The sequence below is a fragment of the Trichomycterus rosablanca genome, chromosome 2 (assembly GCF_030014385.1).
Source record: "Trichomycterus rosablanca isolate fTriRos1 chromosome 2, fTriRos1.hap1, whole genome shotgun sequence".
In the NCBI taxonomy this organism is placed as follows: Eukaryota; Metazoa; Chordata; class Actinopteri; order Siluriformes; family Trichomycteridae; genus Trichomycterus; species Trichomycterus rosablanca.
In genome coordinates, this window is record NC_085989.1 from 37,814,067 (window position 1) to 37,838,584 (window position 24,518).

Genomic DNA, 24,518 nt, shown 5'->3' on the forward strand with positions numbered 1-24,518 from the left:
AATATATAATTATATCTAAAATCATTATAATACATAATAATTGTCAATCATTACTTCCCTTTTCTCCTCCTTGTTTTGTTTATGTGATTGTGAAAGAGAAAAGATCTTTACGTGCGCACAATCTGCGCAGCATTGGACTGTAGTGAACAAACCTTCTTTTACGGCTGTCAAATGAGTCGATCTCACTGACAGCGCACAGAAGAGCATGGATGAGTCTTGATCCAATGATATGTATTACATCGTTCTGTGCTAAATGGAATTATGGGTGACAAAAAGGAGAAAGGCGCGGTGACGCGGAGACGGAGAACCGCCACCATCAGTGGAGAAGCAGCAGCGGGAGCGAGCAGAAAGCACAGCATCTGTAATTCCACCCGAACCACTGCACAGAGCTGCGATCAGCACAGCAGCACCAAAGAGGATGGCACTCATGACAGGATCAGGTAATATTACTCATGGGTTTACATTTAAAAGACTTTATTCTAGGGTCCTAGGCAGATGCGAATTAAACACATTCATTGGTTTGATGCTGTATAAATGTGCGCAAGTTCTTGACCATATTACATGGGTGCCAGGATGCTCTGCTGTATATACTGTATATTGCTGCATATTTGTCAGCTGCACATTCATGCTGCAAATCTCACTTTCTCCTACATGCAAAATGTGCTTCATTAGATTTAGATCCGGTGACTGGAGAGACTATTGAACTAAACAGAACTTACTGTTGTGGTATTGAAAACAGTTTGAAATGATATGTTTGTGACATATAATGCTATCACGTGATCAATAACATGCTGAAAGCCATTATAAGATGGTATATTGTGCCAAAAACTGAGATGCACCACCATCAGCTTTGTTGAGACAAGAAAGGTTAAGTCCATGGATTTATGCTGTTTTCACTAAATTATCACCCTACAATATGCATGTCTGGCACCGAAAACATGCCTCAGTCAGTCAAATTTTCCCCCTAACGTTGGTGTTTGATGTGAACAAAAACTGATGCCTACAAGTGGTATTTAAATAATTTTATAAATACCGTCTTATAATTGATTGATTAGGCAATTGCATAAATAAGCAAGCAGGATAGATAGATAGATAGATAGATAGATAGATAGATAGATAGATAGATAGATAGATAGATAGATAGATAGATGCTCTGCTGTATATATTGCTGCATATTTGTCAGCTGCACACTCATGCTGCAAATCTCACTTTCTCCTACATTCAAAAGGTGCTTCATTAGATTTAGATCTGGTGACTGGAGAGACTATTGAAGTAAATAGAACTCACTTATCATGCAATCATTATCATGCTGAAAATAGCCATTATTAGATGGTAAATGGCCAACTTTTCACTGGGATGCACCACCATTAGCTTTGTTGAGACAAGAAAGGTTAAGTCAAAGGATTTATGCTGTTTTCACCAAATTATCACCCTACAATATGCATGTGTGGCACCAAAAACATGCCTCAGTCAGTCAAATCTTCCCCCTAACTTTGGTGTTTGATGTGAACAAAAACTGATGCCTATCAGTGGTATTTAAATAATTTTATAAATACTGTTGTATAATTGATTGATTAAGCAAATGTGTAGACACCAAAGCATGTTGTGCATGGACTTATTAAACGCTAACAATGTTGAGATGAAAACATCAACGTAATGGATAAAAATTTTATATTTTTAAGTTTGTATTTTAATTTGGTCATTAAAATAGTTTAATTACTTAATTTAACAGTAATGAAAATGATTAGGTAGTTCCAGATCCAAACTGGAAAGAGTAAGCGCAGAGCTGAAATGCACCCTTCAGTCCATCACAGGACACCATACACTCATTCGAACGCTCACTCACTCACACTGAAGCAATTTAGAACAAGGAAGGTGAAAACCTGCATACAGTGATCAAAGCTAAGTGTTAAACCCTGGTCCCCAGGTCCCACATAAGTTTTACTAATCTGCATATTGGTGGCTAAGTGGGTAGCACTGTCGCCTCACAGCAAGAAGGTCCTGAGTTCGATCCCCTGCGTTCGGTCTGGGTCCTTTCTGTGTTGAGTTTGCATGTTCTCCCATGTCCGTGTGGGTTTCCTCCGGGAGCTCCGGTTTCCTCCCACAGTCCAAAGACATGCAAGTGAGGTGAATTGGGGATACTAAATTGTCCATGAACGTGTTCGATATAACCTTGTGAACTGATGATCCTTGTGTAATGAGTAATTACTGTTCCTGTCATGAATGTAACCAAAGTGTAAAACATGTTAAAATCCCAATAAACAAACAAACAAACTAATCTGCATATAATCTGCACAGTGCCCTTACAAATACGTATTGGCACCCCTGGGACACAATACTGTAGAAAACAATTATTTAATTCAAAATATAAATGAAAAGCACATGTTTTAAATTGGCACCCCTTTATTTATTACTTTCTGTCACCTTCCTTTGCTAAGATAACAGATCAGAGTCTGTTTTTGATCTAATATCTGTTGGCACTTGATGGAATCCATGTAATCCTGTCAACATTACACATCCACCACCATGCTTCACGGTAGGAATAAAGTACTTTTCTGAATGACTATGTTTGTTTCTGCAGCAAACATAGCTCTGGTGTTTGAATAACTAATTATGGTTAAGAGAAATGTCCAGAACTGTGTAAAGCAAATGTCTCTGGTGCTTAAAGTTTCATATTAAACTCATCTGTCTCAATTTGTTGTTTCAACAGTTGTCATCGGCTACAGGAGTCGCTGCTTAGCTCAGAAAGTGGCTACAGTAATTACAGAGGAATTCTTAACTGGTGTGTGGTCATGCTGGTAAGAGCTGTATAGACTATAAAGGAGTAGGGGTGTTGAATCCTTAATTAAAATGAAACATAACATGAAACACCTAAACACAGTTTAAGTGTGATAAGACATGCATTTAGCTTTGGAATTGGAATTATAACTGTGGATAACAGTTATGTTCTGTTTAAAACATCATTTTATTATTTAGGCATACTTATTTTTAAGACTGTTTTAAATAGGCAAAACCTAATATCATCAAACAGGAAATTAATTTTTATTATATATACCTCTACGATGGATTGGGTTCTTGTCTGGGGTGTGTTACTGCATTGCACCCAGTGATTCTGGAAAAGCCAGACCCAGAATATCTGGACCAGAAAAAAAATGAAATTGTACACTGCCAATCAAAGCTTTTAGAACACCACAATTTTCAAATTTGTGTTAATATTTGTAAAGATTAATGTCTTATTGTGCTGGTATATAAGATTAAAGCAATTAAGGCATAGAAAAAACAATTTAATATAATTATTGATGTCAGCTGAGCATGAAAGGAATTATTTCTACAATAGAAATCAAACATTGTTCAGAAAGTTCTTCAAACATTGTACAGAAACTATTAATTTATTGGGATTTTAACATTTTTACACACTTTGGTTACATTTATGACAGAACAGGTTACTCATTACACAAGATTCATCAGTTTAAGTCTTTAATGTCAAACACAGTCATGGACAATTTAGTATCTCCAATTCACCTCACTTGCACATCTTTGGACTGTGGGAGGAAACCGGAGCTCCCAGAGGAAACCCACGCAGACACAGGGAGAACATGCAAACTCCACACAGAAAGGGCCCGGACCGCTCCACCTGGGGATCGAACCCAGGACCTTCTTGCTATGCGGCGACAGTGCCACCCATACAGAAACAATATATAAAGATTTGAGAGTCACAACTCATGCTACATTTTGTAATTTGATATGTATATATAGAACACAGAAATGCCATGCATTAAACCTGCTGACCTGGGATCTACATCCAGAATATCTGCTATTAATAGTGTTTTCTACCTTGGTGAACTCTGTCAAGCCTGCATGCTAGAGCTATGTGCTTTATAGATAAACACATACAGCAGGATCAGGTTGTGAACAATTGCTTTGTCAGTAATAGATGTTTTAGATGTTGCTTTATCTTCTGAACCTCTGCAAAGATTTTGGGTTTACCTGTTCTAACAGCAATTTTACATTTGCTAATAAGACAAAGAGACAAGGTCAGGGTTTTTTTTTTTTTTTTGGATCAAGGGGGGTTGCCTTAAACTTCTACAACAGAATGTCATGGTGCATGACAAGTCGTCGTCTGAACATCTGTAAAAAGTGCAGCAGAGTCTAGGTTGTGGATGCAACATTGTCAAAAATTTCGCAAGGCTCTTAAGAAATTGTAGGCTTGACCAATATACTGTTTACATGATATAAGTTCATGCTCGGGTGGCGCAGCAGTAAAATACGCTAGCTCAAGCGTAACACTGGGATCCAGTCAGCCAGACGTCTACATACAGGCATGACTGGCTATGTCTGGGTGGACGTCTTGTCCAGGGTGCATTACTGAAAACGCTGATAAAGTGGATACCACTGGATTTACCACTGGATAAAGTGGTAAAATAAAAAAATTTAATATTTTCTCAACAAATAATTTAGTTAATTAATATTTTTTAAAAATCTGCCGATTATAAAAAGCAATCATCAAGGATTAATGCAGTGTAAAATAAAGTAAAATAAATGTTTTTATATAGATGTTTGGGAGACGTAGAGAGGATACATTAACAAACTATTTAATATAAAATGATCAGGGCTGAGGTGTGAAGGTATGATTGAACAACAATGTAATCAAAATCAAATCCTTATATAATAAGGGCTGTTTTATAGATTGCATACAATAAATTAACATGAAATATTGTGTTAAAACATCAAAAAACAAAAATCAAAGTTTCTCCACACAGAAATGAGGATAAAAATTGGTTTCCTGGACATATTTCTATTAAACTTTTTCATTCCTGCTTTAAACTAGGTACACTGAGTGGCCAAAAATTTGTAGACACCAATTTTCTAATTGACTTTGGGTGTTTTTATGCTTTCAACTTTGTGGCAACAATTTTGAAAAGTTCCTTACTTGTTCCAATGTAAATGAGTTCCTGTGCAGAATATGAGGCTTGTAAAGAAATAGTTTGACAAGCTTGGTGTAGACATCCACCAAGCTCATGGTCACGTGTTTACATGCGTTTGGCAGTATTGTATACTTGACATTGCAATCAGTAGACTTTAAGCATGGAATTACAGGTGGGTCAGGGTAAAGGTGGTATCTCCCCACACATTTACTCACTAACACTCACTAAAAAGGACAATTTAGATTAGGCAACCAAAGCGTGCTTTTGTCCTCACAGATAGTGATCAGAGGCAAGATTTGAACCTGAACCTAGGTTTCCTCTATCCCAGCTCATGGTTGCGTCCTCATGTTATGCAACAAATAAAGTATGAATTGGCTGCTTTAATATGTCCCTAGGTATGAGTGTGTGTGTTTATCTGTTCAGAATTATTTACCTATATATTATTCACCTAATATTTTTCAGTGGTGCTGTATCCACAGCTGCCCAACATCTCCAATATGAACCAACCTTATGTTTTGTTATGTTGCTGTACTTTTGCTGTGCATACTTTGTTTCACTTATTTTACATACTGGTCACACTGTTTTACATGCTGCTCAATGCCCTGCTGTAAAAAAACAAAACATGAGTCTCAAAAAAAGTCTTTAAATGGCTCTAGAATTTTAGTGGAACACTGTTGGGACAGAGGGCTAGCTTGGCATAATTGAGAAGGTAAAATACAACTAATGCAGCTGCAATGTCTGCTCAAAATTCAACTTTAAATCAAAAGCCCAATTTACTCAAACTGTAGCTAATTCTATAAACTGCACCTGGAACGGTCTACTTTTTAAGCTCAGTGCAGTGCAGGATTAAGAAGCTGCTATAAAATAATGAAAATGTTTAACCATATTTAATTGTAGCATAGGTGACTTATTAATGTTAAGGGATACATACACATTTTGGAGCAACATATGCAGCCGTCTTGATGACTTGTTTTCCATAGATATGTTATAGAAGAATCACTTCTTAGTGAAAGAGCAGGTGCTAGATTGGGCTGCCTGCTTTCCAGACCTGCATAATGAAGCAAAATACACGACAACCGAGACCCCAGACCAGTAAGCAGTGTTATATTAAGCAGGAATGGAACCAAATTCCTGTAATCATTGGTGGTCTTACTTTTCAGGCTATTACATAAAGCTGTGAAAAGGTGACATAACACAGTGGTAAACGTGATCTGTCTTTGCCTATCATTGCTGTCTAATTTTATTTTTGTACTATTGTCCCAACATTTTTGGAATTGTGTTTGCACATAATTCATGAACGGCATGTTAACGCATTTGTTGCAGTTTCATTAAATTATAAAACAAAAAGTTCTTGGGCAGAATAAGGTCTAATGGCACCTGAAACTAGACTACAGAAGGTTTGTACTTCTAGCCCTGGGTCTGTTTTTAAAATTCAAAAGTAGGAACTTGTAAATTTATCAGAGTTGCCACTGCTTTTACGGCAGCATCTTTTACATGTTAAACGTTTGGTCATTGTAGCATCTTCTAAATGCAGAGAACATTTTTCTTAGATCCTTTCTTTCATAAGACAACACTTAAATGTAACTCTCAGTGTGCCCTCTAAGTAAAATGAATCAAAGTTGGCACAACAATGATTGGCATGACTGTGTAAGAACGGTATGAGCTTGGTTGTGAAATGATGACTTGAATGAAACTGAAGTAACTTTGCTCTGTAACCCTGCTTACCACATATAACTGGGTAAAACAAATAACGTTCTTCCCCAATAGCTGTACTGTACTCCATGTACTCATAACGGTACTGTTTTTAGAGTGGTACATGTCGATCACTTCTGACTTGCATTACATTACTATTGTAAATGCTGACCTATCTATGTCAAGATAAAATTACATTGTAAAGCATCAGGCTTTTAATAAGCTTTTTTTTAATTTTATTTTAAATAAATAAATTTTTTTTAAAACAAACAAATTTCTCGACCAAGGGCATTGAGTTTAAAAGATTTTGAGTTTCAAGGTACCACTGTATATTCAAATTACATAATATAGGATATTCAAACAATTCGCATTACCAGTTTGATACCACAAGCAAAGCATAGATGCCATTAAACATAATCCTTTGCTTATAAACTACAGCTGAAATTTACATATGTACACCAGTACATGTATAGTAAATTCAGAAAGTATAAGAAATATGTTTACAACTCAGAGTCCACCAGTATTCATTGTCACAACAAAACACAGCCATGAGATCTAAGTATGTGTACATATGCATTATGGAAATGCCAGTGATGTATAACAACATCCAAAGCTTTGAGTATTCCCAGGATCACATTGGCACAACCTTAAACCTTATTATAGTTGTTTGTCTGGCCAAATCAAGCATCTAGGAAATAATGGCCTTGTTCAAGGAAATGAGAAAGAACCCAACTGTCATTTGAAAAGAGCTCCAAAAGTCATGTGGGGAAACCTGTTGGATAGACAGCGACCTCTGGGCTTCATGGCAAAGTGACAAATCTTAAACCACAGTTGAGGGAAAGGCAGATGACAGCTTGCTTGGAGTTTGCTGAACGGCGTGTAAACGTCTTGCTCTGATGAGGTGAAAATTGAACTCTTTGGGGAGAATAGCAAGCAGCTTATTAGGTTCTACACATAAACTGACTAATACTGTTCCTACAAAGATACGTGTTGGTGGAAAAATCATGCTATGGAGGTGCTTCTTAGGGTCAGGGAGGTAAGAATGACATTCTCAGAGAAAACCTAGGTGGCGCCAAACTCATCAATGTGTGGGTGGCAAAGATGCATCCGGCTGCAGCTCATGTTTCGGAGGGGATATGGATTAGCTTCAATCTCCTCTGTCAGGGCAGGGTTTGGCATTGGATGCGCTAAAGGGGGAGAAAGAAAAAAAAAAGAATCCAGGTGTGCAATAATTGCTACCAAAGTACTAAACAGGTCTGAATACTTCTGTAAGATATTTCAGTTGGTGCATCTGTGTGGGCACCCGGCTGGCTTATAGCAAAGTGGTTGGCTAGCGTGTATTACCACTGTGCCACCCAAGCGCCCCATAGTAGTGGGGTGTCATTTCTGTACGCTTTAAGAACTTCCCAAGGAAAACCTAGTCAAAGTTGGTGTATGCATTTCACCAGTCATTCATCTATAAAAACGAATGTTTGCAGTCCTATAACTGCTGTTTCCTTCATGTGTCCTCTTAAAATTTGACTTAGTAGTAAAAAGTTACTTTAGTCAATATATTAAAGTAAATGTAGCACATTAGTACCAATTTCAGACTGTATTAATATATGGCGTTTACATCCTGGGACCTTTACCCCCTTGGTGACTTGATGTGTTAAGACTCTTCTGGGACTTAATGATTTACAAATTAGCTTTGCCAGTGTCTTCACACAACCCAGTTACCCTTTACCCCAATTTCTCACCCAGTAACCCCTGACTCTTCAAAAACATGGCAGGCATCTTGGCTGGCTCATGCTTGAATGGAATCAGCTTGCTGTGTGTGCCAGTTTGTCTATGGTGGAGGTAGCTATTATTATTATTATACAAGTATGAAAAAAGACATTGACATTGTTACTTTAATTAATACTAAATCCATTTCAAGAGTCACCAGAGTTCTTTTTATATTTCAAGCACTGGGTGTGCACTAAAAATAAACAACCACTTCCTCTGCAGAGGGTCACTGGGAGTAAATGACAATTTCAGTGCCATTATCATGCCTGTGGTTTAATGAGGTTACATTAACATCCTCTCTGGAATTCTCACTGTCCCATTTTTGCCCCTTGAGTGTCCCAGAATGCTTCATGTCTACTTACGAATAATGAATAAAAGGCTATAAATGATGAACCTGGATGACATAACTCAAGCTTTTTTCCCAGTTATTTTTTTAAGGGGAAACCTGGTCCCTAATTGATGAAATACTTTTATTTGAACCTAATAACTCATTTTGACACAGCTCAAATTTTAATTGAATAAGGAAACTGCTATGGATTGGTACCCTGTCCAGGATGGATTACCAGCTGGTGTTTTGTAGATGGCACTGACCCCAGCACAACTATAAACAAAATAAACCCATTAGTAAAAACACTGATTGATTAACATTTTATATATGACCAAAAAAAGGTCACCACCTGGATTTAACTAAGCAAATAGGTAAGAGCCTCCCATTGGATATTACTGCATGGGTGATTATGTTTCAGCTGGCAACAAGTTATTTAACCCTAACTGATGCAGTGAGTAGCTTCTCATTTGTTAAACAACCATGTCGAAAGACACATCCTGTGGTCGTGGAAAAAATGTTAATCTGTTTCAGAAGGGTCAAATTATTGGCATGCATCAAGCAGAGAAAACATCTAAGGAGATGAAACTACTAAAATCGGGTTAAGAACTGTCCAACGCATTATTAAAAAGTGGTAGGACAGTGGGGGAAACATCATCTTCGAGGAAGGAATGTGGTCAGAAAAAAACCTGGAATGATCGTGATCTGCGATCACTTAAACGTTTGGTGAAATCAAATGGTAGAAAAACTACAGTAGCACTCAGGGACATGTTTAATAGTGAAAGTAAGAGCATTTCCACACGCACAATGCGAAGGGAACTCAAGGGGTTGGGACTAAACAGCTGTGTAGCCTTAAGAAAACCACTTGTCAGTGAGGCTAACCGGCAAAAACAGCTTCAATTTGCTAGGGAGCATAAAGATTGGACGAAGGTCATGTGGTCTGATGAGTCCAGATTTACCCTGTTCCAGAGTGATGGGCGCATCAGGGTAAGAAGAGAGGCGGCTGAAGTGATGCACTCATCATGCCTAGTGCCTACCGTACAAGCCTGTGGGGGCAGTACTATGGTCTGGGGTTGCTGCAGTTGGTCAGGTCTAGGTTCAGCAATGTTATGTGCCCAAAGAATGAGGTCAGCTGACTACCTGAATATACTGAACGACCAGGTTATTCCATCAATGGATATTTTCTTCCCTGATGGCATGGGCATATTCCAAGATGACAATGCCAGGATTCATCGTGCTCAAATAGTGAAAGAGTGGTTCAGGGAGCATGAGACATAATTTTCACACATGGATTGGCCACCACAGAGTCCAGACCTGAACCCCATTGAGAATCTTTGGCATGTGCTGGAGAAGACTTTGTGCAGTGGTCCAAATCTCCCATCATCAATACAAGATCTTGGGGAAAAATTAATGCAACTCTGGACAGAAATAAATGTTGTGACATTGCAGAAGCTTGTGGAAACGATGCCACAGCGAATGCGTGCCGTAATCAAAGCTAAAGGCGGTCCAACCAAATATTAGAGTGTGTGATCTTTTTTTTGGCCAGGCAGTGTGTATATATACAGTGGGGTCAAAAAGTATTTAGTCAGCCACTGATTGTGCAAGTTCTCCTACCTAGAAAGATGAGAGAGGTCTGTAATTTTCATCATAGGTACACTTCAACTATGAGAAACAAAATGAGGGAAAAAAAATCCAGGAAATCACATTGTAGGATTTTTAAAGAATTTATTTGTAAATTATGGTGGAAAATAAGTATTTGGTCAATAACAAACAAGCAAGATTTCTGGCTCTCACAGACCTGTAACTTCTTCTTTAAGAAGCTCTTCTGTCCTCCACTCGTTACCTGTATTAATGGCACCTGTTTGACCTCGTTATCTGTATAAAAGACACCTGTCCACAGCCTCAAACAGTCAGACTCCAAACTCAACCATGGCCAAGACCAAAGAGCTGTCGAATGACACCAGGAAGAAAATTGTAGACCTGCACCAGGCTGGGAAGAGTAAATCTACAATAGGCAAGCAGGTTGGTGTGAATAAATCAACTGTGGGAGCAATTGTAAGAAAATGGAAGACATACAAGGCCATTGATAATCTCCCTTGGGGTCAAGATCTCATCCCGTGGGGTCAAAATGATCATGAGAACGGTGAGCAAAAATCCCAGAACTACACGGAGGGACCTGATGAATGACCTGCAGAGAGCTGGGACCAAAGTAACAAAGGCTACCATCAGTAACACACTACGCCGAGAGGGACTCAAGTCCTGCAGTGCCAGGCGTGTCCCCCTGCTTAAGCCAGTACATGTCCAGGCCCATCTGAAGTTTGCCAGAGAGCATATGGATGATCCAGAAGAGGATTGGGAGAATATCATGTGGTCAGATGAAACCAAAATGGAACTTTTTGGTAAAAACTCAACTCGTCGTGTTTGGAGGAAGAAGAAGAATCCAAGAACACCATACCTACTGTGAAGCATGGGGGTGAAAACATCATGCTTTGGGGCTGTTTTTCTGCAAAGGGGACAGGACGACTGATCCGTGTTAAGGGAAGAATGAACGGGGCCATGTATCGTGAGATTTTAAGCCAAAACCTCCTTCCATCAGTGAGAGCATTGAAGATGGAACGTGGCTGGGTCTTCCAGCATGACAATGATCCCAAACACACCGCTCGGGCAATGAAGGATTGGCTCCGTAAAAAGCACTTCAAGGTCCTGGAGTGGCCTAGCCAGTCTCCAGACCTCAACCCCATAGAAAATTTGTGGAGTCCGTGTTGCCCAGCGACAGCCCCAAAACATCACTGCTCTAGAGGAGATCTGCATGGAGGAATGGGCCAAAATACCAGCTACAGTGTGTGCAAACCTGGTGAAGACTTACAGGAAACGTTTGACCTCTATCATTGCCAACAAAGGTTATGTTACAAAGTATTGAGTTGAACTTTTGTTATTGACCAAATTCTTATTTTCCACCATAATTTACAAATAAATTCTTTAAAAATCCTACAATGTGATTTCCTGGATTTTTTTTTCTAATTTTGTCTCTCATAGTTGAAGTGTACCTATGATGAAAATTACAGATCTCTCTCATCTTTCTAAGTAGGAGAACCTGCACAATCAGTGGCTGACTAAATACTTTTTGACCCCACTGTATATATTGTTTATCAAATCTAACACAGCTAGATTAGCCATTATTGTTTAGATTTCCACTTTAAAAAGTCCTGTTTAATTGCTGCAGATGAAACGGTGGCTCTGTGGGTAGCACAGTCGCTCCCAGCAAGAAGGTCGTGGGCTCCAGGTAGAGCGGTTTGGGTCTTTTCTGTGTGGAGTTTGCATGTCCTCACCATGCTTGTGTGGGTTTTCTACGGGTGCTACGGTTTCCTCCCACAGTCCAAAGACATGCAGTCAGGCTAACTGGAGATATACATTGCCCTGGGAGTGTGAGTTTGTCAGGGTCGTGCTAGGTACATCTCACTGGGTGAAAGGTAGGAGCACCCTGAGGAAACCCACGCAGACCTGGGGAGAACATGCAAAGTCCTCACAGAAAGCACCCGGAATCTCCATCTACGAATTAAACCCAGAACCTTCTTGCTGTGAGGCGAAAGTACTACCCACCAAGCCATCATGCCACCAAAGAGAATAAATACACTGAAAATATATTTAATAACACAAACAAACGTGTATTTTTTTCTACTCACTGTATATTTTTTCTTGTTGTTTGAAGTGCACTCTTTTACTACATCTTTATCAACGTGTGGAGTAATTCATTGATCAAACGACTGCACCTTAGTATCTTATAGCTGTAGACTTTGATCACTGTGATAGATAATAGTTTTACAACACTAGGGCATGTGGTAAATTGATGTAATCAATCAGAAATAAACATTTACCATATCAGATTGTTATCTACTGACTATTGACAAAATTCCTTTTTTCTTTGTTTAAGGTGTTGTCCAATGCACGCCTTTTCCTGGAGAACCTTATAAAGTAAGTGCATTGTAAACTCACATACAGTTTATGTTGTATGTCTATAATTGTTGTATGCTTATAACTGTTTACAATTTTGATCACTGATATTAGCCAGCTTATCCAAACATTCACAAGGATAACAATTAGTCACATACACCATAGGCATGAGTTTGTGGAGACTCCTACTATTTATGGACTTTAGGTGTTTTTCATTACTAAAAGGTGTATAAAGGTAAAGGTGGTGTGTTAGTGTGTGTTGTGCTGGTATGAGTGGGTCAGACACAGCAGCGCTGCTGGAGTTTTTAAATACCGTGTCCACTCACTGTCCACTCTATTAGACACTCCTACCTAGTTGGTCCACCTTGTAGATGTAAAGTCAGAGGCGATCGCTCATCTATTGCTGCTGTTTCAGTTGGTCATCAGGTACAACCATCATCTTGGTTGGTGGACTATTCTCAGTCCAGTAGTGACAGTGAGGTGTTTAAAAACTCCATCAGCGCTGCTGTGTCTGATCCACTCATACCAGCACAACACACACTAACACACCACCACCATGTCAGTGTCACTGCAGTGCTGAGAATTATCCACCACCCAAATATTACATTTTACATTTTACAGTTTTTACATTTTCAGCATTTAGCAGACGCTTTTATCCAAAGCGACTTACAATTATGACTGAACACAATTTTGAGCAATTGAGAGTTAAGGGCCTTGCTCAGGGACCCAACAGTGGCCACCTGGTGGCGGCAGGGTTTTGAACCGGCAACCTTCTGATTACTAGTCCAGTACCTTAACCACTGAGCTATCACTGCCCTTGCTATATTACCTACTCTGTAGTGGTCCTGTGGGGGACCTGATCATCGAAGAACAGCATGAAAGGGGGCTAACAAAGCATGCAGAGAAACAGATGGACTACAGTCAGTAATTGTAGAACTACAAAGTGCTTCTATATTGTAAGTGGAGCTGATAAAATGGACAGTGCGTGTAGAAACAAGGAGGTGGTTTTAATGTTGTGGCTGATCAGTGTATATTGTGTGTCGAGTTTTCTGCATGCAGGTCTTGGATATTATCCCCAAATAACTAATCTTGAGTTACATTACTGTAGTATCCAGTAGCCCAGCAGTACTGTAGTCTCAGCAGGTCAGATTGACCTTCGATGGTTTAGAGGGGTTTTAAAAGTTGACCAGGTTGGAAGCCCAGTTAAAGAACTAGCTAGACCAGCCTGAACAGCAAAGATCAGCAGACCATCTTAAACTGGGCTGGTTCAATGTCAAATAATTAGCAAAAATATACCGGGGTGAAAAGGGCAGCATGTGAATCATCGGTTCAAAGAAAGTACTCACATCCACTACACATCATCTATTATAAAAATGAATGTTGTTAAGAAATGACAATAAAATGTTTGTTATTTTGTTATCTCCTCTATCTCTACAGATATGGGATACTGGTGGACCCCATCCAAGTGGTATCACTTTTTCTAAAGGACCCATACAGTTGGCCTGCTCCATGCCTTATCATTGGTAATCCTGCAGGATTCTTAGTGTTAGTGATTTTGACATAGGCCTAGAGTGTCATCCAGATGGGAGCATCATTCTTTCAGTACTAACCTACAGTACTTCAGTTGGTATTGCCCTCTTGGCCAGGTTTAGGGGGAAACATTTTGCCTGTGGCACCAAATTTGCCTAGCTTAGCTCCAAGCCTCTCAGTATGTTTTTGCATTATAAATTGTGTGCATCTATCAATGCACAAAACCTGCATATATTGTGATTTTATAATTTTCTCAACAGACAGATATAGGTTATCATGTCTATATTTAGGAACCCGTTTTCGAACAGGTGCAACTGTCTGGTTGAACTCTGTAATCACTCAGTATTGCGTTTTCATCATGCAACTCTCATACTGGAATTTATTATTGCTTGTTTCATGCTGTCAAGCTGAGGTTAAGCCAGTTTGATTTGTGCATATGTTTTTTCAGTGTCCAATGTGTTTATACTGGCAGCTTTGTACACAGAGAGACAGCTGGCTATGGTGAGTGTCATATTATAGTTGAAAACCCAACAGAGGCTTTTGTAAAGCTGACAAATGTGTAATATTTTGCATACAGGGTTACACATAGTTGCCTTGTACCTTGACGTATTGGCTGTTTTATCATGCTGGTTTAGCCTTCCACAAAGGTGCACGTGGTATGACTGTAGCACATCTCTTACTGGGCATTATACTTTTAGCCTTTCTAACCCATTCATCAGTGGAAGATTTTGGTTGGAAGAAAATGGTTAAAAATTGGGGGTAGTAAGAAGTAAAATAAAAAATGGCCAATAAGTAAATGTACAAGACAGGTGTATAGTTCATAAGATATACACCAAGTATACAGTCTGATAAATAATTTTGGACTGATCAAGTCTCTAAATGTTTGTGTTGCTTGGCTTTGTTTTCAGGGCAGAATCTCAGAGAATACTGGAACATTCCTTTATTGTGCCAATCTTGCCACAGTTTTGTGCTTTCCGTCAGGCACCGTTCTTTTTGTAACATCCATGACCCCAGGTACCATTGCTCTTTCAAAATAACATATAATTTATATAGGGAGTGTGTGTTAATATTGTATATTAACATGAATATTAAACTGTCAGTATTAAATAAAGAATATTTAGTTTGTTTCCAAGCCATTTTAGGAAATGTTAATATGCAGTGGGGTTGAAAAGGAATTGCCCCACTTCTTATTGCCTGTGGTAGTGCATCTTAGTCCCACTGAATGGTCATTAAGCAAATATGATATCACACACATGATATTCATGTATTCATGTCGACTGGGTTTTTAAACTGGCTAAGTAAACTGGCTTGTCTAAATTTCCTCTTGTAATTGAGTTATTGAATGATTTAGATTGTCACCTTGTCCAAGGTGTATTTTACTGCCTCTGCACCTATTCATTCCAGATAAGATGGAAATGATGGCATTTATCCACAGCGACTTATGATTGTGACTGTATACAATTAAGCCATGATTAAAGATATCATCAGATTAAATATAGATAAGAATGCCTTTATTTGTCATATATACACATACAAAACACAATACAGAAAAATTCTTTTTGCATATCCCAGCTCGTTTGAATGCTGGGGTAAGAGCACAGGGTCAACAATTGTACGGCGCCCCTGGAGCAGAGACGGTTAAGGGCCTTGCTCAAGAGCCCAACAGTGACTAAATCGCAGAACTTGGATTTGAACACTCAACCTTTCAATTGATAGCCCAAAGCTTTACCCACTAGACTATAGTCACTGTCCCAAATAAGAGAATGATAGATACAGATCACTAAGAATCTCAGATATTTACTGTCTATCAAAAAAGTTCAGATTAAAAAATTTCAGTGCATAATGCTCCATGTATAGTGTGTGGTGAATGGAAATAAAACTTTTTTTTGTTGTGTGTGTTTGCAGTGGGTGGCGTCTTTGCACTATCGGTGTACACTGTCCTCTTACTAAAGCTCTACTCCTATAAGGATGTGAATAAATGGTGCAGGGAGATCAGACAGATACAAGCACGAAAACTATTACGCTCCAACTCTTGTAAGTACAATCAGAAACGTATCTTTATCAATCATCTCTGCAGATCTTAAGAGATTTCCTAATCTTTTTACAATATTATGTTCAGTAGATGGTAAAAGATGAAATTATTTGCAATCTTGCATTGAGAAATGTTCTTTTTGAACTGATAATTCTCTCACAAAGTTTGGCACAAAGTGGTGAGCTACAGCCCATCATTGCTTGTACAGTCTGATCCTTTGGTGGATCCTCCTTTTATACCCAATCATGATTCCCTCACCTGTTAGCGATTCACCTGCTCATTGTGGAGCACTGTAACTTGAATATTCTATAAACTTTTCCCTCTTACTTTGACCCGTCCCAACTTTTTTTGTAGTGTGTTGTGGGCATCAAATTCGGAACGTCTTTATATTTACAAAATACATGTTAATCAGTTAAATAAAGATTCAAGAGAATTAAAATATTACAGTTCTTCTTTTTACTGCATTTTACTCAGTGTCCCAACTTTTTTGGAAACAGGGCTTGTACATGTGGACTGACTTTAGCTTATAATAGTAAATTCCAATGTACGCACTATGTTAACATACATTTGGGATAGTGAGCCCACAGTGATATATTTTCATGGGGCCTAAAATATCTGGCAGTGCCCCTGCATACCTTCTACCATGTTTAATGTGTGTGTGTGTGTGTGTGTGTGTTCCCTGTGCATTTGTTGACTCTTAAAGGGCGTTTAGTGTTTGATTATTTGAAAGCTCATACCACAGTAAACTGAACGAAGACGCCACGTTTATTCCTCTATTGCCATTTGTTGTTCTGCTAATGAGGAACTTGATCTGCCAACCTTTGCAATGCTTCCACCTGCTGAACTCAATTCATGTTGCTTTAAAATCTAACTAACTGCACACAAATGGCAAAGCCAAGTGATGTTGTTTCACAGTTACAGATGGGAGACAAATAAAATCAAAATAAAGTCTTTATGAGGTGTTCCGTCATCATGAGTGACTATAACAGCTTCAGTGCACATCGGCATAGATTCTGCAATTATCTGAAAGTGTATTTCCTTCTGAAGATATTCCCTCAGTTGCAATTTTGATGATGGTGGTGAACTGCTTGTATACATATTAGGGCTGTCGAAGTTAACGCGATAATAACGCATTAACGCGACCTCAATTTAACGCGATTTTAAAAAATAGTGCCGTTAACGCAGATTCTAGTTCATGTTGAGACTTGACTGGTAGAACAAACATTTTAATGTCGGACTTGCCACCGTTTTTCATTTGCGGTTTGTTAACATAATGTAACCGATCGTGGTAGTGATGCACTTGCATAATAAAGAAATAAATACACGCTATATTCACAAGTTGTCGGGAGCAGAACACTTTATTACACTTAATTAACTTCTTCTTCTGTACCGAATACCAGAAAGCTGAGTCAAGCACGTTAGTTCATGAACTATGGAAGCCCCAAAGGGTCAAAACACACTCACTTCGTGTAGAAACGTCCATCAAACCATTGTCACGATACAACCACAGAAAAGTCTGATACAATAACTACGCCTTATCCCATCTAAAGCACCGCTGATCTACAGTGTTTGCTGATGGAGAAATTCTAACCTACAATCTGACATTTACTGCCTAATATGTGAGTGAATAAAACTCCCTTACAGTTTTCTCTTGTCCCAGCAGTTTTTAACATCAGTACATTTAGCATAAAATATGTTCACCATTTTAATTGTAACATTTCACATAAAAATCCTTGTTTTCTATAACATTTACACAGATTTTTTTTAATGCGATTAATCGCGATTAACTATATGAAATTCTGAGATTAATCGCGATTAAAAATTTTAATCGTTTGACAGCCCTAATACATATACATCACTTTTATAATACTTATTAAACTATTCACTGACCCCTTTAGGTGGGTCTTTACAAGCACATCATTAGGGGGTAAACAGAGTACTTGGTCAAAACACCTGTGTGCAAAGTGAGCTGCAACTCCCCACCCTGGTTCCCACAAACAGCAGGGTTTAAAATAAATTCTGACTTTTCTGAATTCATTAATAAATGATGTGTTGTGTTGACTTTCTGATGTATGTGCTCCACTGTAGGTCCGTCTGTGCAGAGAGCCAATGGGAATGCAGTCCACAGCCAAGTGACCTACCCTGGAAATCTTACTCACAGAGGTACTACTACCACTATACCTTGCTACACTGCATGATCACAGATTCTAAAAACCTGTAAGCCTAATAAAGACACAATTATAGTAATTGCTCCTTTTTTGACATTAGAATTTTACCAATTGTAGTAATGAAACACATTTGGATCACTGACCTACTCTTGTTTGACATAATCTTTTAAAAACAAATGGTATTAAAATAGAGTGACTTCTAAGAAGACTTCTCTCAAGACTTTGAAGTGTGTCTGTGAAAATTTGTGCTTATTTAGTATTTAGGAAAGGTTTAAATCCTGGTTGGGCATCTACATAGACATGATTGGTAATGTTGGGAGATTGGGGGGTGGAGCATGATGGATTGGGATCCTGTCCAAAGTGTGTTGCTGCATTGTGCCCATACACATCATGACCCTGACCAGAATAAAGCACTGGTAAAATCAAATAAATTTAAATTAAATAAATTGTTAAGAAGGCTTATTTAATGTCGTCTTGTTCTCTTATAATTTTAATCCCAAAAAGGTCAGTTGCACATGGCCAGCATATTGATATGTCACAGAACATGACAGGATGTTAATGGCTAAATCCTATCATGCAGCACACCAGTCTGAAAGCATTTGCTCTTGTTATGTTTTTTTCACTTAAATCTTTCCTTTTATTGGTCACATGTTTGTATGTAGGTAACATAAGCCAGGTTCATTCATAATGGTAATGCGCTGGATCTTTGAACAGTTGAATCTGCATTTAAAAAAGTCAGCTGTACAGACAGACAGAGGAGATTTATTCCACTTTGGCACAAGCATAATGCTTGTTGTCAGATCAGTGCATCCCTAACTGATGTTCATGTGTGTTCATTTTTCTGTACAGATATGTATTATTTCATATTTGCTCCAACACTGTGCTACGAGCTGAACTTTCCCCGATCGGCAAGAATACGGAAGCGATTCCTGCTGAGGAGGCTTTTGGAGATGGTGAGGATCTTAGTACCAAATCTAATCAAATCTAAAAGTTGCTTATTTCTTCTTTATGTATTGCTATAATAATTAAGATTTTAATGTGAAACAAAACTTAATTACAGAAAAATTTGAACAGTATGTAAATGGTATTTAAACAAAGTGTTTTTAAATCCACTTGTGTTTTTTAATGCAGCCCACTCCTCAGGGTTTTATCCGATTTTTGGTTGTGGTGGGTACAATTCGGGCAAACGCGCACACACACACACACCCACACACATATTTTCACTTAGTATCTCCAGTAAACCTGACTGCATGTCTTTGGACTGTGGAAGGAAACTGGAATTGTGAAGGAAACCCACACAGAAATGAAGGAGAACATGCAAACTCCACACAGAAAGGACCCAGACCACTACACCTGGGAATCAAAGCCGACAGTGCTACCAATCGAGCCACCGTGCTGGTTAATACATACTGCTTTCTATAATGAAGCATTTTATATACTGTTCCAAACATTTTGGAATTAAGGTCTGTTGAACATTTAGAAACATGTAGCTGATTGTACTGCATGTTAAAGTTGTATTAATATTTTAGGAATATATTGTCATATTTACATTAATTAATATAACATAATTTGTCTCCAACATGCATTATATAATATAAATATTTTTATTTATAACAGCTCTTTCTGATGCAGTTACAAGTTGGTCTAATACAGCAGGTAATGAACTTCACTAAGTTTTATTTGCCTTGTTTATTTTCACTGGGTGATATGGGTTTGTTTGGTAATGTGTAGCTTTGACTTTTTCAGTGGATGGTTCCAACTGTTCAGAATTCCATGAAGCCTTTTCAGGTAAAACACTTAGATTCTTACATGTGTTCATTTTTAGATATTACAAAGCAAGAATTACAAGCAAGACTGAATTCAAACTAAGCACAGACCTCTTCAATATTGTAAAAAGATTTGCCCCTTACCCAGTTTCTTCTGTTGGTGCTGTGTTAAAACACAATTCCACCATCAGACTTTGCATCTGTGCCCTCTCTGCTGGCCAAAAATGGCAATGCAGAAGGACACAGCTTAAACGTTGCTCACTGTTGAACTGATTTAGCAGCTTAGCCACATTACACTGTATAATTGATTTAAAACTTTTTTTTGTTTTGTGACAGGACATGGACTTGTCACGAATGGTGGAGCGCCTCCTGAAGCTGGCTGTGAGTACAGTTAGAGGAAAAGACACTCGGCTCTTGTTTAACCAATTTATTGCCTTCTTATACTTTTAGCAATCTTATCGGTCCCTGTTCTTCCACAGGTGCCAAATCATTTGATCTGGCTCATCTTTTTCTACTGGTATTTTCATTCCTCCATGAACTTTGTCGCCGAGCTGATGCAGTTTGGAGACAGAGAGTTTTATAGAGACTGGTGGTGAGTTCATTTTATGTGCTGTTGATCCGAAAAGGGATTTTGTATGTTTGTAATAAAGCTTAAAATGATTGCCTTATGGTCAGCCAATACTGCGTTGCCACTAGCCTGGCCACTAGCCTTGGGTGTGTCAAAGGCAGGTAGAGACAATAGGGTTAGGGTTAGGGTCCGAGATGCTGGAATGAGTGGTAAAGGAATACAGAGAGAATAGTGTGATGCTCCATGTGTTAATACTCTCTGTTAGAATCTACCAATGGCCAGTGTGATGAAGTGGCTGGCAGAGGCGTGTGCTAGCCTCTGGCCCTCCTCAGCCAGCAAGGGTGTCATGCAAGGGGCAGTGCTCGCGAGGCAGGGTGCCAATCCATCACAGGGCTTTGGCCATTCTTGGAAACATAATTTATTCAATATATTTCATTTTGTAGACACACCGTTGGGTGTGTCTGAAACATGTGAACTTAATAATTAGAAAGAAAGTCTACAGAACCTCACTGTGCTTTAAGGCAAAAGTTCCTCAAAGCAGCAGATCTATTTCGTTTAAAGAAAAGCATTTTTAATCAGATGAGAAAAAATATCTAAAGCCTCAGAAGCCTCCGATTTGTTTATTTTCATTAACCTCTTCCTTCTGGTCATGGTAGGTTTGGTAGTACCAGGATGCCTTGGTGATATACCAGGAATACACCCTAGATAGGGTGCTTACACCTGAGTAGACTAGCATGGTTTTACATCTACAGCATTTAGCAGATGCTTTTATCCAAAGCGACTAACAATTGTGACAATACAGTTTGAGCAATTGGGGGTTTAGGACTTTTCTCAGGGGCCCAACAATGGCAACTTGATGGTGTTAAGGCTTGAATCTGCAACCCACTGATTACTAATCCAGTACATTAATCACTGGGCTATCACTGTCTGTCTACCACCACAGTGGTGAAAAGAGAACAAACTACCAAGAGAAAACCTACATGGACAACAAATAAACATTCTCTTTAGGATACATGTTACATGTGAAACCCGTTATATTATTCTATGAGCTACATATGCTCTTATTTTGCATTGTTATCAAATGATTATGAAAGGTTGATCAACATATAATAACATAATGTTAACTGCATCATAATTCATTTGTATTTGTAGGAACTCAGAAACTGTGCCATATTTCTGGTCAAACTGGAACATCCCTGTCCACAAATGGTGTCTTCGGTGAGTCTGAGATCCTGCTCTGTTTTTACAATTACATTTCTAAACTTGCTTTGTGGCAGGAGTGTGACAGCACTACACTTGCGTCAAGTTAAGCTGTTTTTTATTTACCTCCCACAGACACTTTTATAAGCCCATGTTAAGAAAAGGTGTGAACAAGCTGCTAGCTCAGATCGCTGTGTTTCTGCTCTCTGCTTTCTTCCATGAGGTAAGAAAGGATCATTATGGCTCCATTAAAAATGTTAGTGCATGTTTCTAAGAAGACATTAAACTCAGGTACTGGTGGGGATGCTCAGGTGAAGCAGCATTAAAACACTCTAGCACAACTCGTGAGTTCCAATCTCAGCTCTTCTGTTGGGAAGCTAAGTGTCTTGAAAAGCTATTTAAACTGTTTTTCAAAATATTACGACCTCATCTTAAAGTCAAATATTTAAAAACAAAAACAGTGGTCCTAAAATTCTGTTGTAGGACTAAGTACACTAGGCTGTATTGTTTTTTTTTGTTTTTTTTCAAACATGGGGTGGGGGGTATAGCCACAGTTCATGGCATTAGCACTAATAAAAATGGTTGATTTGGCGCACAGGTGGCGCAGCGGGATATTCCACTAGCACACCAGCACCGAGATTCTGAACTCCCCTGTTTGAAACTCGCCGTTGCCACCGGTCAGCTGGGTGACATCTGACGGACATAATTGGCAGTGCCTGCAGGGATGGACAACCGGAATATGTGGGAGGGGGTTAAAACGCTGTGTAAGGACTCTGACTGGCGGATAGAGGCACCTGTGCAAAGTGCATGGGTGGAAAAGGGTTCCGTTAAAGACTGCACGTGGGTCGGAGGAGGCGTGAGCAGCAGTATACCCACCCAGACTGCAAAATATCGGGGATCCCCCAGCAGCGGAAGACAAATTGACTACAGTAAATTGGGAGAAAAACTAAAATTTGAGGTTATTAAGGCAAAATGATGTTCCACCAAGTACTGAGACTGGGGGGTTGAATAATAGTGCACATGTACATTTGTTTTTCATTTCAACCTAAAATTGTCAGCTTATGTTTAAAATTGCTTGTATGAGACTTTGTGTTGTATATTTTCATTAAATTGTATATACTGTACATCACTACAAAACCTTTTAAGGTGAGGACGGTTAATTAATTAGTTCTGTTTGCAACTGTTTATGCAGTTGGTATAAGCACCAGAACATGCTTTTTTATTTGTTAGATAATTCATAGGGCATAAAACTTTAAATTGAAATGACTTAGATTGGAAAAATGTCCATGTTTGTAATCGTTGAATTTATTTGATTTTTTTCAGTACCTGGTAAGCATTCCTCTGAAGATGTTCCGGCTGTGGGCGTTCATGGGAATGATGGCACAGGTTGGTTTAACATAATTACCACTCTACGCATTACTGATAAACCAAGTGTTCACAGTCACTAATAGTTTTTTGGTTTCAGATCCCCCTGGCCATGTTTGTTGGACGCTTTTTAAAAGGGAACTATGGCAATGCTGCGGTGTGGATCTCGCTGATCATCGGTCAGCCCATCGCTGTGCTTATGTATGTCCATGACTACTACGTACTTCATTATGGAGACGTGACTGCGGCTCATCCGGCCTGATGTGTCCTAAATAAGCAATATACTAAATGTAAAAGCCAAATCTATTTTAAAGGGAAATTTTAGACTATGTTGCACTTTTTCAATGCAGAGTGAGAGTGAGAGATTGGGTTATGTGCAATGATCCTTTATCACTGCCCAGCCAAAGTGGCACTGCATTGGAATGCCTTTCTACCGTGTTCAACTTAAAATTTACACACTAAGATAATCAATTCAAGCCTGTACAATTTCTACATTGTCGTTTTTTTTTCATAAAACGCAACATGCACTATGTACCAGCTAAAGAGGTCTAGCAAGCTTTAGTGAATAAGCAACAACTAAAGTAAGAACAAATCGAGGTCCTTGCTGGTTTTTACGCTACTTGTACCAAAAGTATAACATTCAAAATTCACTGGGAGCAACTAGATCCAATCGTTTTGACTCGTTCTGCTTGCAGTTTCCTACATGCTCTGATTTTATTGTGAATGACAAATTCTTCTCCAGGGACTAGAACAGTATTGTGATAATTCCAGAACTTCATACACAGAGACACTATTAATTACTTTATAAGACAATTAAATAAAATATATTTAAGTAAATGAAATGAAATACAAAGTATTTCCATGTTTAAATGTATATTTCTATTGGACACTTTTTCAGTGAATTGTATTTTGATACAGAATGTTTCATTAATGCTCTGCTGTTAACAAATTACTTAAGAATATACATTTTATGGTCAAAAATATGTGGACACCCCTCCTTATTACAGGCGTCCAGCTTTTCTGTTCCAGTATTATGGTTTTCCAAGTGAGGTCCATAAAGACAAGTTTGGAGGAAGGGTGGATGAACTATAGTTTCCTAAACAGTCCTGATCCCAACCCTTCTAAACAGCCTTGGGATTAATTTGAACATCGATTATCAATTAAGTTTTCTTGTCAAAATCAGTGTCTGACCTCAATAATACTCTTCTGGCTGAAGGTGAAAATGCATTCCA

General features: G+C 38.6%; 1 protein-coding gene across 1 annotated transcript; it reads left to right on the forward strand.

Moving 5' to 3' along the window:
* Positions 1-213: 213 nt before the first annotated feature.
* dgat1a (diacylglycerol O-acyltransferase 1a) lies at positions 214-23,735 on the forward strand. The gene is made up of 17 exons (XM_062990818.1): positions 214-440; positions 2,711-2,798; positions 12,638-12,678; positions 14,095-14,180; positions 14,636-14,688; positions 15,096-15,201; positions 16,093-16,221; positions 18,308-18,382; positions 19,237-19,340; positions 20,005-20,043; positions 20,134-20,175; positions 20,490-20,534; positions 20,633-20,745; positions 21,874-21,939; positions 22,057-22,144; positions 23,245-23,307; positions 23,387-23,735. Exons 1-17 carry the CDS (start codon positions 262-264, stop codon positions 23,546-23,548), a joined length of 1,479 nt encoding a protein of 492 aa, XP_062846888.1. The 5' UTR covers positions 214-261; the 3' UTR covers positions 23,549-23,735.
* The last annotated feature ends 783 nt before the right edge of the window (positions 23,736-24,518 follow it).